Source organism: Trachinotus anak, unplaced genomic scaffold (genome assembly GCF_046630095.1).
Source record: "Trachinotus anak isolate AG129_WGS33_773 ecotype Australia unplaced genomic scaffold, CSIRO_AGI_Tana_v1 ptg000015l, whole genome shotgun sequence".
NCBI lineage: Eukaryota > Metazoa > Chordata > Actinopteri > Carangiformes > Carangidae > Trachinotus > Trachinotus anak.
In genome coordinates this window covers 16,390,535-16,404,893 of record NW_027273866.1, presented here as the reverse complement: position 1 = coordinate 16,404,893, position 14,359 = coordinate 16,390,535, and the positions used below count along the sequence as shown (strand labels likewise).

Below are 14,359 nucleotides of genomic sequence, written 5' to 3'. Positions count from 1 at the left end.
ACAGAGGTGAGCTGACTCTCGCCCGTGACCGCCTTCTAAAGCGTCACCTGACATCGATACCAGACATGGGGCAATAATCAGTGTCGTACCCTGAGAGCCGTGCTGCTGATGGCGGTGATGGTTTCACCGTGAGCTGAGATCTGAGCCTCCAGGAGATCCTGCTTCTGAAGGAGAGACTCCACCTCCGCCAGCTGCTTCCCCAGTTCAGAGGAACTGGCCTGGGACTGAGGACAAAGAGGGAGGAGTGAGGACAGTGAGATGGAAGAGAGGGAGAGAGGAAGGAACAGCTTTGATCTTACACGAAATGATCAGCTGTACAACTGGTCTCTTCCTTAACAAACCTGGAGTTCTTTCAGCTCCTGGGAGACGAGTTCAATGTCTCTGAGGATACTGAGAGTTTCAACTACATTTCCCAGCAGCCCCCTCTGCTCCTGAAGCTGGTGCAGCAGCTCCTTCCATCGATGACTGATGCTCTCCTCCCTATGATACACAAACACACACATATACTACATATACAAATAATTCTATCTTAAAATGAATTTCAATAATTGATCAAAATAGATCAATTAAGCAGCTGCAGATTGATAAACAAATGGATATTTGTTTCCACAGATTAGTTTGACATGAACATGATCTTCTAAATGTGCTGAACATTACTTCTACATGTCTGTGTTCATGAGTTTTGATTGTAGGAATCAGAATTTCACGTCATGAAGCTGAAAGTCCTGCGGTCAGAAATCAGCTGATTAAAATGTAACCCTCACCGCCTGATGATGTGCTCCTTGCTGTGGTAGTTTCCTCTCTCAATGGTCTTGGCCATGTCTCTTAGGGCGCTAAACCTCGGCTCCCTGGCCATAGCGTCGGTGGCGAGCGCCTCCAGACGCCGGCCCACTGCCTGGGCATCCTTCAGGGTGGACAGACCTCGGACGTCCTGCCTCCGTATCAGACGCATTGTGTCCTCCAGATACCCCTCCCTCAGAGCTGCCTGAGAAACCAGAACAAACAGATATAACATCCATCTATCCTACACTCAGGCACCGCCTCTTGTTTGGGACAGGTGTGTTTACCTTCCTCCCAAACTTCTGGGCGAGCTGCTCCAGGTTCTCCAGGCGAAGCAGCGCCTCCTGCAGGGCTCGCTCTCGCTCGTGTTCAGCTCTCTCCAGCAAAACCCAACTCTTCTCTATGTCACTCAGGGTTTTACCTTCACACACAAAACAAAGGCAGCGTTACATGACGTAGAACAGGGTTCTCCAACACACAGCTCACGAGCTTCCAGTTATCTGCAGTGGTGTCATCATGTGTGTTTGTTCAGGTTTGACTGAATCACGACACTGAAGTGAGTTTCAGATGTTTTTGGTACAAACTGTGAGTTTTGGATCTTGATATTTGACGACTTGTTTAATGATCTTAATCATCTAATTTGGTTTAAAGATCAGTTTGAGCGTTTTCATACGATATTTAACATAAATGTAAACAGTGACATAAAACACGAGGAGCTCTTTTATTTTGTAGAGGCGAGTAAAAAAGGATGATGTAGAACATAGCTTATTAGAAAAGAACAAAGACATCACATCACATTCTGGTTTCCTGTCATCACAAAATAATGTTGTTGTGAATGTGGAAAATCTTTCCAGCCTTCCACAGCTAATTCTGACCTCTGTGCTTTAGTTTATTATGTATTTGAGGTGAATATTAATGTGCATTCATGTTCTTTGTGTTGTGATGTTGAGCTGCAACTAATCTTTTTTTTCATCATCAATGACCTGTTTTTTTATAAAACAATAGTAAATAGTTAAAACAAAGACAACACCTTCAAATGTCTGGTTTTGTCAACAATGTTCATTTTAGTATCTTGACAAAGAAAAGTATCAAATCCTCACATTTCAGATGTGAGGATGACGCAAACTATATTTACTAATTTTGCTTAAAAAGTCACTAAAATGATTATTTGATTATCAAAATAGTTGCTGATTAATTTTCTGTCGATTAAACGATTAAATGGCTAATTGTCGCAACTCCAGTTCTGATGTTTTGACAGTTTATAATGAGTTTTAGGAGTCAGTCAGATCTTTCCTCAGCCCAGCAGAGAAAAAACAAGTCATGGACCCGCAGCCATACACGCGCAGAGAGTCACAGTCCTCAGACTGTGTCACGTACCCTCTGGAGGATTATAAACCCACTGGTTGTTGGCGGCCATCTGAGTCTTCAGACTGAACAAATGAGCTTCAATCGCCCCACGCTCCTAAAGAGAGAGAGACACAGAGAGACAGTCACACATCAACCAGCAACAAGTCTGTGGAGGTTTCATTCTCATTTTCAGTTTGAGGTTTTTGTGTTTGGTCCATTAAAGACGGGACTTTTTTTGTGTGCTGAACATGTGTCCAGTCAGTCTGCTGGTGAGAAGTTGTTTTTCATATTCGGAACGAGAGGCCGGAGCAGGTGTGAGAGGTTTGAGTCTCACCTGGTATTTAGGAGGTTTCTCCACAGTTCTGTAGGTCTTGAAAGCCGCCATTAGTGTCTGCATCTCCCTCACAGAGTTTGGGAATCTTCTGTCATTCAGCTGCACCACCTTCAGTCAGACAGTAACCAATGAGATCATCATCACAGCCGCCACGCTTCACTTCACTGTGACCAGCGATGAAGTAAGTGCTTGGTTTTTAACTTGCTGCAGTAAAGTCTGAGTCAGCTCTGATATCACTTGTGTTTTTTTGTTGGTGGTGGTTGTGTTACCTTGGTTTTGATCCAGTGCAGCAGATCTGAGACCAGTCTCTCATACTGGACTTTCATATCGTCCAGTTCCATCAGCATCCCAACAATCTGAGGAGACACAAAGTCCTGCGTCACTCAAACTGATGCAGCTTAACATAAACTATTCCCTGGATAAAACAGAAGTTTAGCTTCCAATGATTGAAGAAAAACATAATGTAAATATTCATGAGCAATTCCTCTTAAAAACAGAGCCAAAGTTCCTGATCAGCCTAAAAGCACACAACACTACATGTGACCTGCAGGATGGCTTCATCTTCACTGATACCTTATTACTTTAGGTGGTCACCAACCTTTATTTGCTTGTAACTCTCAGGAGGAGTTCAGTCAAAAAGTGTTTTCACTCCTCAAATGGTATCATTTGTTTCATTTTAATAATTTAGAAGGAAAACTACTGAATATTATTTTACCTCCCGACCCAAAGGTAGAGAAACTACAGGTAACTACAGGCCCAGTAGTAAAGTCCAGCTCTAAACAACAGGACAGGAAGCTCAGGGACAGAACAAACCTTGTGGTGGGATGTGGTGGGGGATTCTCTCCTGTACTCCCTCTTCACCCACTGACCACTGAGACGTCCCCCCACTGACATATTGTTAACTCTGTGCAAACACAACTAAACCCTGCTGGCTATAAGAGAAGCTTCTACACACCTGGGGCACGTAGTATTACCTCATGAGGCCCAGCTACACCTCGTGTCTACAGCGTTCGACACAGACATTTCTTTAATTATAAAATGAGGGAAACTAGGATACCTGGATCACACCTGGTCCTTCAAATTTATGCCTGAAGAGTTATTGTTGAAACCCTAACATATCTGGGACCTGAAACCTGCACATACCTATATACAGGCTTCACGAGACCTAGACTGGACCTAAAACACACCTGACACATCTGTTACCACTAACAACCCTACGCCACAACTGAAAATCACCTGATGTACCAATAAACTCCTACTTCAACCAAAAAAGTCTTTGTGGAAAAATCAAAATGGAAAGGACAGGAAGGGACCTGCACACACCTGGTGCAGATGATGCACTTGAATACCTTGACCACACCTGAAACACACCAGGTACAACTAAGACCTCTGATTTCAGCCTGTAAAGTCTTTGTTGAAACCTCTGTCACTGCTGGTGTAAGATGCTTCTGCTTCTGCACCACACCTAGTGCCTCCACTCTCAGCCTATAAATCCTTTCTGCTAACACACCTGGAACACACCTGTTATATAGTGCACACCTGCTGGAGATGCTTTTAGACACCCTGACCACACCTGCCAGCTACACAGCGCACCTTTTACCTCCAAGGACCTGGAGAGCCTTTGGTGGAATCTTTACAAACCAGGACACACCATTTTATCCTGATGTGTAAGCTGCTTGACATCTCCCTCATACCTGATACACCTGAACCTACAAGGTGCAAATAAACCATCATTATGTGACCCCAGGTAAATCACTGGACCTGGATGTACCTGGTTTGCCTGGCATATAAACATAAACAGCAAACATTGCTTGAGTTCCAACCATCACAACTCAACATCAGAAGGTCAGTGAATAGATAAATCAATAATCAATGCCCTTTGTCAGTAGAGAAGAGCTACTAAATAAAACTTAAATAGACTTTCTAACTGCTGCTTCCAAGGTGAACCTCAACAGAGTAACTAACTATAGATGGCAATGTTTGTTAGACAATTAAATAATGACATAATTGAGTTATGTGAGTGCAAAGGTAAAAAAAATCCAACTTTACCACCAGAGATAATAAAGAGATCGACTCCCTCAGCATAAATAAAAAGCAAAAATCTCATCACATCATCCAAACCTGTAAATGAAAGTGAATTTGACTCACTTTCCCCTCTGCAGCTACTGTTCTCAGATCAAACATGCATCTTTACCAACCCAGCAACCGACAACGCCCAAAAACACAAATCAACCAGAGTTAAATCCAGAGTTAAAGCTTTGCTTGTTCTGTTCTGCAACAGGAGCTGAGCACATCTTAAACCCTGAGGCTAAAGTCTCACGTCCAGCTCCGACCCTCCACCCCCGTCTCCTCTCCTCTCCTGGGGCAGTAAAGGTGTGGTTTTGAAGTGTCTCTGACTGACTGCTCATATCCCTGATGCTGCCTCCAGCAGCGTCTGTGTATGTCCTGATCTGATTAGCTTAGCGTCTGCGGCCCCGCCTACAGGGAGCTACACAGTGTAGAAAGAACAACAACAGGCTGCACAGTCACCTCAGCAACTAACATGAAACATCACTTCTATTATTACTGTAATTATTAATGATAAAGATGGAAAATAGTTTGTATAATAACTACGCCATAAAATAGTTTTGTTATAATCAGTTAAAAACAGTTATTTCAACTCTAGACAGTGTGTTACAATTAAAGTCCCCCAGTGGATTGTTGTGAACTCTGTGTGTTGTAGCTCTGCAGCTCTTGCACCCCCCCCCCCCCCCAAACACCATTAGTCCTGAATCTAATCCAGCAGTAATCCACACTGATTGACAGCCAGGGGGCAGGACCTGATGGATTAGAGGAGTGTTTACAACAGGTAGACAACAGTCAGACAGTGGTCAGAGAGGAGTCTCTTCTTCATGTGTGTTTTAACACAGACTGCTGCTGCAGTACCAAGAGCAGCCTGCAGAGGGCGGGGGAGTCCACAGTTTGGACAGAGACCATAAGGACCTGTGCACGTGTGTTCTATCTCCAGGAGGACAAAGTATAAGTTTAGATCTGAGAGTGCAGACTGTCTTTGTAAAACTGAGGATCATTTTTTCATTATTCAATCTGCCAATTATTTTCTTAATTAATTCTGAATAATCCTCACAGTTTCTCAGAGGCTGAATAGAGATCTTCACATGATCAGCTCTTTTCCACCACAGAAAGTTCTCAGCCCATAACCTGAACCTGGAGGAATCAGTCAGCTCTGGGTTGTATGTTCGCTAGCACGTGATGACTCTTAAATATGAGTATAGTTATGTTAATAGAAGAGCCCTGTCTGCACGAACCTGTATGAAAAGTTACATACAAATAAAGTGAGATTGATAGTAACGTGCTCCCCCCACACTGCGCGCACAGTCTATAGTTTACACAGATCAATGCACAACAAAGCAGCAACACACACGTCAGATATTCTGACCGCAGATGTTAAACCACACTTCACGACATTCAATTTCTGTTGAAAACTAAAGGATTAATCGTGGTAACAGTACTGATGCTGTGCTACAGGACAGCGGGTTAGTGCTGCCCCCTGGTGGTGCTGGCTCAGACCTTATTGAGTCTCTTCTGGAAAGTCTGTCCCTGCTTCATCTTGGAGAAGTAGTGGTAGTACAGGGACACGTAGGTCATGATGGACTTCTCGTCCGGATGAGGCACCACCATGTCCTCCACCTCCAGCAGCTGCATGATCCCGAACTCCCGCTCAGCCAGAGAGAAGGCGTGCTCCAGGTTTCGGTGGGGGTCATCACCATGGAGACGGCGATAGTCGAAAAGGTCAGGCCTGGGATGAATATAGGTACAGAGGTTGGAGGAGACTGATGGATGACAGAAATACAAGTGTATGTGTGTGTGTGTTTGTACCGGTGGGCGTGGATGAGGGCATTGAAGGCAAGTCCGTCCCTCCAGCTGGAAGAGAAGTCCTGCACGTTGACGCCATTGTATCCCGCTGTTTTCATCTGACACCAGATCAGCAGAGCCTCCTTCGCCGAGCGGTGAGCCAAACTGCCTCCAGCTCCCGCCTGGGGGGGATGAGGGGGGGAGACAAGAGAAGGAGAAGAACAAGACACAGAAAGGAATGAAGATAAAAAAGCAAAAAAGATGGAAAAATGGATACAGGAAGACAAAGGAAGAAGGAAAGGAAGAGAGGAGACAAGATGAGAGGGGAGGTAAGAAAGGAAAGAAGGAGAGGAAAATGAAAGGAAGGGAGGAGCAAGGGAGAGAAGAGGTGAGAAGATGGGGAGGAGAAATACAATGGTGAAAGACAAGACAAGGAAAGAGAGAAAAGATGAGGAGAGGAGAGGAGAGGAGAGGAGAGGAGAAAATGTACGTAAAAGAAAGAGACAGAAAAAGAAGGAATGCAAAGGGAAGGGAAGTGGAAAGGAAAGGAAAGAATAAAAGGAAAAGATAGGTGTAAGAGAAGAAAGAGGGAAAGTGTGATAGAAGAGGGATAGAGGACAGGTGGAGGTGAAGGACAGAAAAACAGATGAGGGATGTGTGGGACAGAAAAGGAGAGGAGAAATGTACAAAGAGGAGAGAGGAAAGGAAAGGAGGAGGAGGGATGAAATAAAAAATACAGTGTTTAGATCTCAGGATTCATTTTTTGAATCGAGAAATAAAACTTTTTATATTTTCACGACTAAACTACAAAGACTGTGGGTTGTAGTTGTTGTACCTCGTCCAGGTTAATTGGTCCAATCTGGAACCTGAGGATGATGATCCACAGCAGACCCAGGATCAGTGTCCGGTCCCCATCCACCACATTCTCTGGACCAATCAGATCCACCCGAATCTGACAGAGAAGACGGTGATTGTTTAGTGTGAACCTGCCGCTCAAACCGTTCACATCTGGTTTCACAGTTTAAGGAGCTGCTGCAAGAGGCAGCACAATGAAACCAATAAAGGACAGATTCACTTGTTTCAGACTAAAAAACACATGATCTTTTTGCGTGCTGTTGAGAAGACACGACTTAGTGAGATAACTTAGGGTTTGGCTAAGACACTACACTTTGGCAAATGTTAATTAAAATTTAGGTCCACCATCGTAGAGGAATGGAGTTAAAGAGGAACAGCTACACAAGGAACAACTGAGGTTTTGAGAGTTTTGAGAAATTTGAAGAAAGACGACAGGTGAGTTACCTTGGTTTTGAGGAAGTTGATGGCGATGCTGTTGTTCTCCAGGCAGTGGACTCTCAGTCTGGGGCGGCTGGGCGGACGCAGCTCCGCTGAGGAGATGAGCTCCAGAAGACGAATCAGCACGACGCCGGTCTTCAGCTCCGTGTAGACATCTGTCAGCTCCACGTTCTCCTGCAGGGGGTCAGGTAAGGGGGTTAGTCACATAACTGTTTGGTCTATAAAATGTAAGAAAAGCAAATATTTTCAGTTTATTATTATATAATACAAATAAAAGCAGGAAATCTTCACATCGGTGAATTTTTGTTATTTTTCCATGAAAAATTACTTAAACCATTAATCAATTATCACAGTTTCTGCAGGTTATGTATCTGTCAATCGACTACATGATTAATCAACCAAACATTTCAGGTCTAGTGTGGGTGTTTTCATGCTTTCTTCAACTGCGAAACACATCAACACAAGTCCACAAAATTAAGATCAAGGTTGTAAAAAGTACTCTTGCACTGTACTGAAGTACATGTTTAAGGAATTCACTAAGGTGTGAAATTATCCATTAATTCACAAAAAAATGTTTGAGCAAAGTCCAAAATCTCCCAAGAATCATCTGACAACCCCTCTCATTTATCCAGTGACCCCTTGGAGGGGCCCAACCCCCAGACTGAGTACTATACAGTAGTTCACATAATGACTAGGTCCACATCAAGCAGCTTAAATGTACTGGTACTTTTACTTGAGTAAAGGATGAGAGTAATTCTTCCACTAATACATATTGTGTACTCTCAGTTAATCATACAGAGAAGGAATGAGAGTAACTTAAAGTTTTCTTTACACATGTGTTAGCACATGTGCAGCTCTGACTGGCAGGAAGTTCACTGCAAAGAGACAAACTACATTTTAATCATCCTGAGAGTCAAGTGCTGCTTCCCCCTTAAGTGTGTTACATAACTTTACTGTCCACTCTGGTTCAGGATATCCTGGTTATCTACAGGTCGCTCCTAACTTTAGACTCACAAGTGTTTGTTCTGAAAGGATTTACAGTTCCTTTATCAGAACCTCTCAGAGACAAAAAGTCCAACATGTCTTCCTAAAAGTCTTCAATGCCTGAGGATTTACTTCCATGACCACAGGGGCTCCAGTCCTCCTGACACTGGTCTTCTAATTCAACACTCCCCTGAGGCAGGGGAAACCAAGGCCTACAGACTGTCCTCTACTGGGCTTTTAGAGTCCACCTTCCCCCACCTCCTCTTCTGCTTATCCAGTGTGAGGGTCTGCTGCTTTTTTCCTGTTAAACAGTTCATCTGTGACGTCTATAAATGTCTCCCTTTGTCCAACCACAAGTCCAAAATACAAAAACTGTCGTTTTTGACAAAGAAAGCATCAAAGCCTCACATCTGAGGATTGGACAACACAGACATTGAAAGACGTCACTTTGGGATGTGGGAAATCATAACCTGCATGTTTCACTATTTTCTGACATTTTATAAACAAGAATTATTTAATCGGTTTAAAAAATTATCATTAGTTGCAGCCCTATGAGTAATTTGTTTTCCACTAGCACAGCTTGGTGACTTTAACTATTTTACTGTCAATTTCTCTTTTCATCTAGAGATACAAAGATAACATACAAGAGTCTTTGTAATAAGATTTACAAGCCTTGACAATCCATGTCCTTTTTAAAATCGTTAAAGCAAAAAGACATGTTTGAAGTCTGGGAAATGCTCCGTGTTGGAGTTGTTATATTTGTTTCCTCCCTGTTAGTTTCTCTGTCAGCAAGAAGCCTTCAATGGACGTCCATGAGATTTGGCTGTGATTATATTTTTGGATTTGTGCCATCAGACAAATTAGTTTGGGCTGTAGGATTTCTAGTATCTCTATTTCTTGATAGTGTGTGTTTATCCAGTAAATGTGGAGTCATAGAACAGGAAAAAAACTTTTATAGTACTATATTAGTTTGATTTCCTGTTGCCATTGATAACATTGTTACTCAAGAGTTTATCACATCTGAGACAAAATATGACAAGAATAGAAAACTATCTTTAACCCAGACAGCATAGAAATAAGGATGTCATAAAGTAGCAAAAGAAGATTCTTTATAATTTACCACAGACCAAAGTGACATTTTCAAATATGTTGTTTCACAGTCTAAAATCCAAAAATGTTCAATTTACCACCATATATGACAAAGCAGACACTATATATTGCTTAAAAGTGACTAAAATGATCAAAAAATCAAAATCAATAGTTACTGATTAATTTTGTTATCAACTAATCAACTAAAAGTTGCAACTCTACTAATTCTAAGTACTTGATGTACTGTTGCATAGAACTTTTATACTTTCATAAAATGATGATTATGAGAACAAGTAAACTCGGTATCTCTAAAGCAAGAGCTGGTGGATTTTATAAAAACCCACCACTAAATGGAAAATCTATTCATTTTTATTTATTTATCTAATTATATGCACATTAATGTCACTATGAAAACTATAAATCACCAGAAGTGTTTATACCTGTAGCTAGGTTAGCTGGGTTAGTAGCATGTAAGCTAACCTGCGCTAGCATACCTCACCCTGAGCTTCTGAAGTTAGCTTGGCCAAATGTGTTCGCTCACAGTCACAGTATTGGATTTAAAAGTTGTTCCAGCGAAGGAAAACATTTGATCATTTTGGGTAAATTTACAGCCATCCCGACAAAAACTTTAAAGACGCAACCAGCAGGTGGATTTGGTCTGAAAATCATGTTAATTAGCTACAGTCAGAGTTGGGGAAGCGAAGTAACCGCCATAGTAAACTCCGCGGTCCTGGGCTGCAGTGTGGTAAACTCCGAAGTTTTATAATAAAAATACAGACTCACCAGTGAAAAGACAATCTGTCTGACGACTCATAAGGCGGGAAAAGGGGATTTCATGGACATATTTGAAGACAGAGAACATAACTTTGTTCAACCGAGGGCGGATGACCTCCATCAAACATGGCGCCGGGTCTCTTCTTCAGCGCTGTTCGGCTCAGCAGCAGTGCGCTCGGTGCTGCCGCCGGCGGCCGGGAGACGTCACAGCAACACACAGACTGACGTCACCGTCAGCGCAGTGTGGTGTATGCGGCCAGAAGTATGTGGACACGTACTTTTGGTCTGTTACCCCTTCGTTTTGGAGAAGGGGAATTATAGCGAATAATTATTATTATTATTATAATATAGGGAAGTTATACATTTATTTATGTTGCTTTCTGTGTAAAAAGAGGCAAATTTAGTCCAAATTATATTTGAATAAGCAATATGTGGAATATGTGTGTAACTGCAGCATGTAAACTCCTCATCTTGCCGTTATAAACCGACTGTATTTCCAGTAATATTACCAAACATATGATCTCAGTGCACGACGGGCTGAGATCCATTGGTTCTGAGCTGGATAAGAATACAAAATAAATGTGTGGCTGGAAACAGCGACAGAGTGAGAGCTCTGTGGTTTTTCTCTCCCCGCTGCCCTCCTGCAGAAATCCTGGAGGAATTCTGGGAATGAAGATCAGCAGCAGGCCTTGGTGTTCAGCCAACAGCTGGCATCCAGTTATCAGAGCAAAACACATGAAATCATGCCAGAGCTACACGGGCCGAGAGGAATCTGTTAAACCTGATCCACAGGACACGAGACAGAGGCGGAGAAAATACAACGCACATATTTTTACTCCACAACGTTTCTTCAGCGGAGGAAGAAGTACTCACATCCTTTACACAGTGTATAAATACCTAGAGGTCGGGCTCCTCCAAAGGGTCACCTTATCAGTCTCAGGGGTCATGAGATGATGAATGGGAGATGGAAAGAAGACGTTCTGATACTTGCATTAAAGACTTTTAATTTAAGACTACTAAGACACAAGCCAACAGTATGTTGTATTTTATAAACTCATCATATGTTTTTATGTAAAATCTGAACGGGTAACTGGGATCAGCAGGTGTAGAGGCTGAGAAACAGTCACTTATCCCGACCGATGATTAATGTGCGCTTGTATTTGTGTTACCAGCAGACAGACTGCAGTTAATAGCTGCTTATCAGGCAGGAACGTGGCTGAGAACGAAATAACACTGACATCATTACAGCAACACAAACACAGAACCATCTGTCTCATGAACACTGCGTCAGAGGATGGAATCTGATTCTTTCATCTACTGTTGTCTGGAGAGAAGACATTAAAATCGCACATTAACATCTGTGTCCATGTTGATTTCTGACTGGGTCCAGTGGTTTCAGAACTTCATTTCAATCTAATTCTGTCATTCTCACTGTCAGCTTTCTTGTAGCTTTAAACTACACCCAACAGTTTTGTCTGTCTCACCCCGTTCTTGTAGAAAACACTGTTCATCCACTTGGTGAAGGTTTTCTTCTGGACCGCCATCCTCTGCTCCTGCAGCTCCCGGACCCGGCCCGCCCCGTCCTCCACTGCCTCCATCCTGACCGACGGCCTGAGAGCACACACTGTGTCAAACATGGTGAAAGTCCTGCTTTATTTTTCAGGTATACAAACCCTCAAAGACCAAAGTGTGGCCTATACAAACATGACAGAAAAAAGAAAGAAATCACAATCACAGCACATTTATTTATGCAGAATATGAGCATATATAGAATTATATGTGACATGAAGATACACCAAACTATTAAATGCAGGATGAACTATGAAGATACACAGACTTGAATTTATAGATAATACTGCACGATTGCATTTTATTAATTTTAATGCACTTCAGTGTTAAAACCACTTTAACTCAAATTCTACTTATTAAAAAGAGTCTTACACAAATGTACTAGCAACAACATATTGATATCTTTAGTATTTATATGTACATGTTATATAACCACATATCACATCGTATGTGTTTCCAGACTTTCTAGATGATTTCATGTTAAAGTGAAACCTTATTTCTCGAGGCAGGTGTAATAACTATTTCAGCTTCACAGAGCTGAAACTGAACTGCAGCCAGTTTCATTAATAGGAAGCAGACGGACTCAATGAGGTTAGCAACCAAGCTAACTAGCACAAGTGCTCACTATGATGTTTCAGCAGCACTGATTTATTGAGGAGTTTATTTTTCTTTATGCTGACGGGAGCAGTCACACGTCAGGTACAAAACTGCTGTAAAAATTCCTGAGCTGTCATAATCCAGTCAGTGCATGTGTGTGTGTGTGTGTGTGTGTGTGTGTGTGTGTTTAAGGCCCATAACTCTGTTGATCTTTGATTTCTTGGAGCGACACCAAACCTCAGACGCTCAGCTCTAAACCCTGATCCTGACACTGACCCTGGATGAAAGTGTTTGTCTGGAGATGTCATATATTTATCTTATCAGCTAATTCAGAACAGGACTGATATTGATCGATTGTGATCAATTCTATCCCATAAAGTTCCACTGTTGTCCAAAAACTATAAAAGCTCATGAGTATTCAGATCATTTACTGAAGTAAAAGTACTAATACGACTGTGAAAATACTCCATTACAAGTAAAGTGCTGTATTTACTCAAGTAAAAGCAGAAAAGTATTAACAGTTAAATATTCTTAGAGCATCAAAGTATTTGTGTTGCAGAAAAATTCAAATGAAACCCTGTGAGTGATTTACTGTTATATATAATATTACTAGATGTTAATCACTTATGTGTAAAATTTTACCGTTATACTTTGGTAAAGCTAATTTGAATGATGTAACGTTATTATTATTATTTAAAGATATAAGATTATTTTGTGTATTTATTTGAGCTGTGTTTTGCTGTTATTCTTGATTTTCCACAAAACAAAATAAACAAACAAAAAACAAACAAATAATTAAATAATAAATAAAATGATAATAATAATAATAATAAAGAAATTACTGTCAGCCCCACAAACTGACAACCACAGTGACTTTATAAATAGATTTATTACGGCAATTATTAAAATTCTGTCACAGTAAGTTTTGTTTGCAAAATCTTAATGAGAAAAGTGACTAAAGCTGTCAGATAAATGTAATGCAGTAAAAAAAAATGCAAACATATACAGTACATGTATACATATCTGTACAGTAGTGATGACAGTTATGCCATTAACAGGAAACAGAGACGCACAATCACACAGGACTAACACAATGAGTCCTGCAGAGTAACAAACATGTATGAACCGAAACACACTCACAGATCTGACGACTGTTTGGTTCAACACATATTAGAAATACAAAAACTTAATACACACAAGTACAGTTACGCCTTACCTTCAAGGCTTCTCCTTATTTTTTCAGACAGAGTGAGGGATCCAAAGACGTGTTGGAAGAAGGAATCACTGATCCAACACAGAGGAAGAGTCTGCGCCAACTGTCACCATAAGAAATGCGTTTTCATGTGATGTGCAGCGTGTGTGTGTGTGTGTGTGTGTGTGTGTGTGTGTGTGTGTGAACTTTGAAGCCATTGGATTAACAGCATGAGCAGGTTCACTCACCTGACAGCAGCAGTAACCTGCAGGGGTGAAAGTTCACACCAACCACACGCACACAAACACACGCCCTTCACAGTTTGCTGAATGACAGGAAGATTGGCCATTATTCCGTCACTGTCTAATTAGGGTGAAAGTTTAGTTCACTTGCTGCAGGAAAAACCAGCTTTGGTTCAGCAGATTCCCAGGATCAATCTGGCTCCACACCTGGACAGGTGCAGCGCCGCAGCTTCACCTCCTGCAGCAAGAACACACGGTGTCAGCACACTGTCAAACACGAAACAGGAAGCTTCTCGTTAACTTCAT

The 14,359-nt window shown here is 41.7% G+C and overlaps 1 protein-coding gene and 1 long non-coding RNA gene across 3 annotated transcripts in view; one reads left to right on the top strand and one right to left on the bottom strand.

Annotated features, from left to right (window-relative positions):
- Positions 1–12,109, bottom strand: part of sptbn5 (spectrin, beta, non-erythrocytic 5) — a 46,313-nt gene extending 34,204 nt beyond the window's left edge. For both annotated transcript variants that reach the window (XR_011693657.1, XM_071498269.1), the window contains exons 1-12: positions 11,938–12,109; positions 7,613–7,780; positions 7,149–7,265; positions 6,338–6,495; positions 6,029–6,257; positions 2,731–2,817; positions 2,462–2,569; positions 2,158–2,242; positions 1,068–1,201; positions 765–985; positions 342–480; positions 90–224 (exon numbers count right to left, since the gene is read on the bottom strand). Coding sequence is in view for 1 of the 2 variants with exons in the window: in XM_071498269.1 (XP_071354370.1) it covers positions 90–224; positions 342–480; positions 765–985; positions 1,068–1,201; positions 2,158–2,242; positions 2,462–2,569; positions 2,731–2,817; positions 6,029–6,257; positions 6,338–6,495; positions 7,149–7,265; positions 7,613–7,780; positions 11,938–12,090 (1,734 nt within the window). In the remaining variant the exon portion in view is untranslated. The remainder of the gene's footprint in view (positions 1–89; positions 225–341; positions 481–764; positions 986–1,067; positions 1,202–2,157; positions 2,243–2,461; positions 2,570–2,730; positions 2,818–6,028; positions 6,258–6,337; positions 6,496–7,148; positions 7,266–7,612; positions 7,781–11,937) is intronic.
- LOC139632965 (uncharacterized) lies at positions 6,475–12,075 on the top strand. The gene is made up of 3 exons (XR_011693658.1): positions 6,475–6,642; positions 7,655–7,794; positions 11,951–12,075. It is a non-coding gene; the product is annotated as an uncharacterized lncRNA (long non-coding RNA).
- Positions 12,110–14,359: the final 2,250 nt, after the last annotated feature.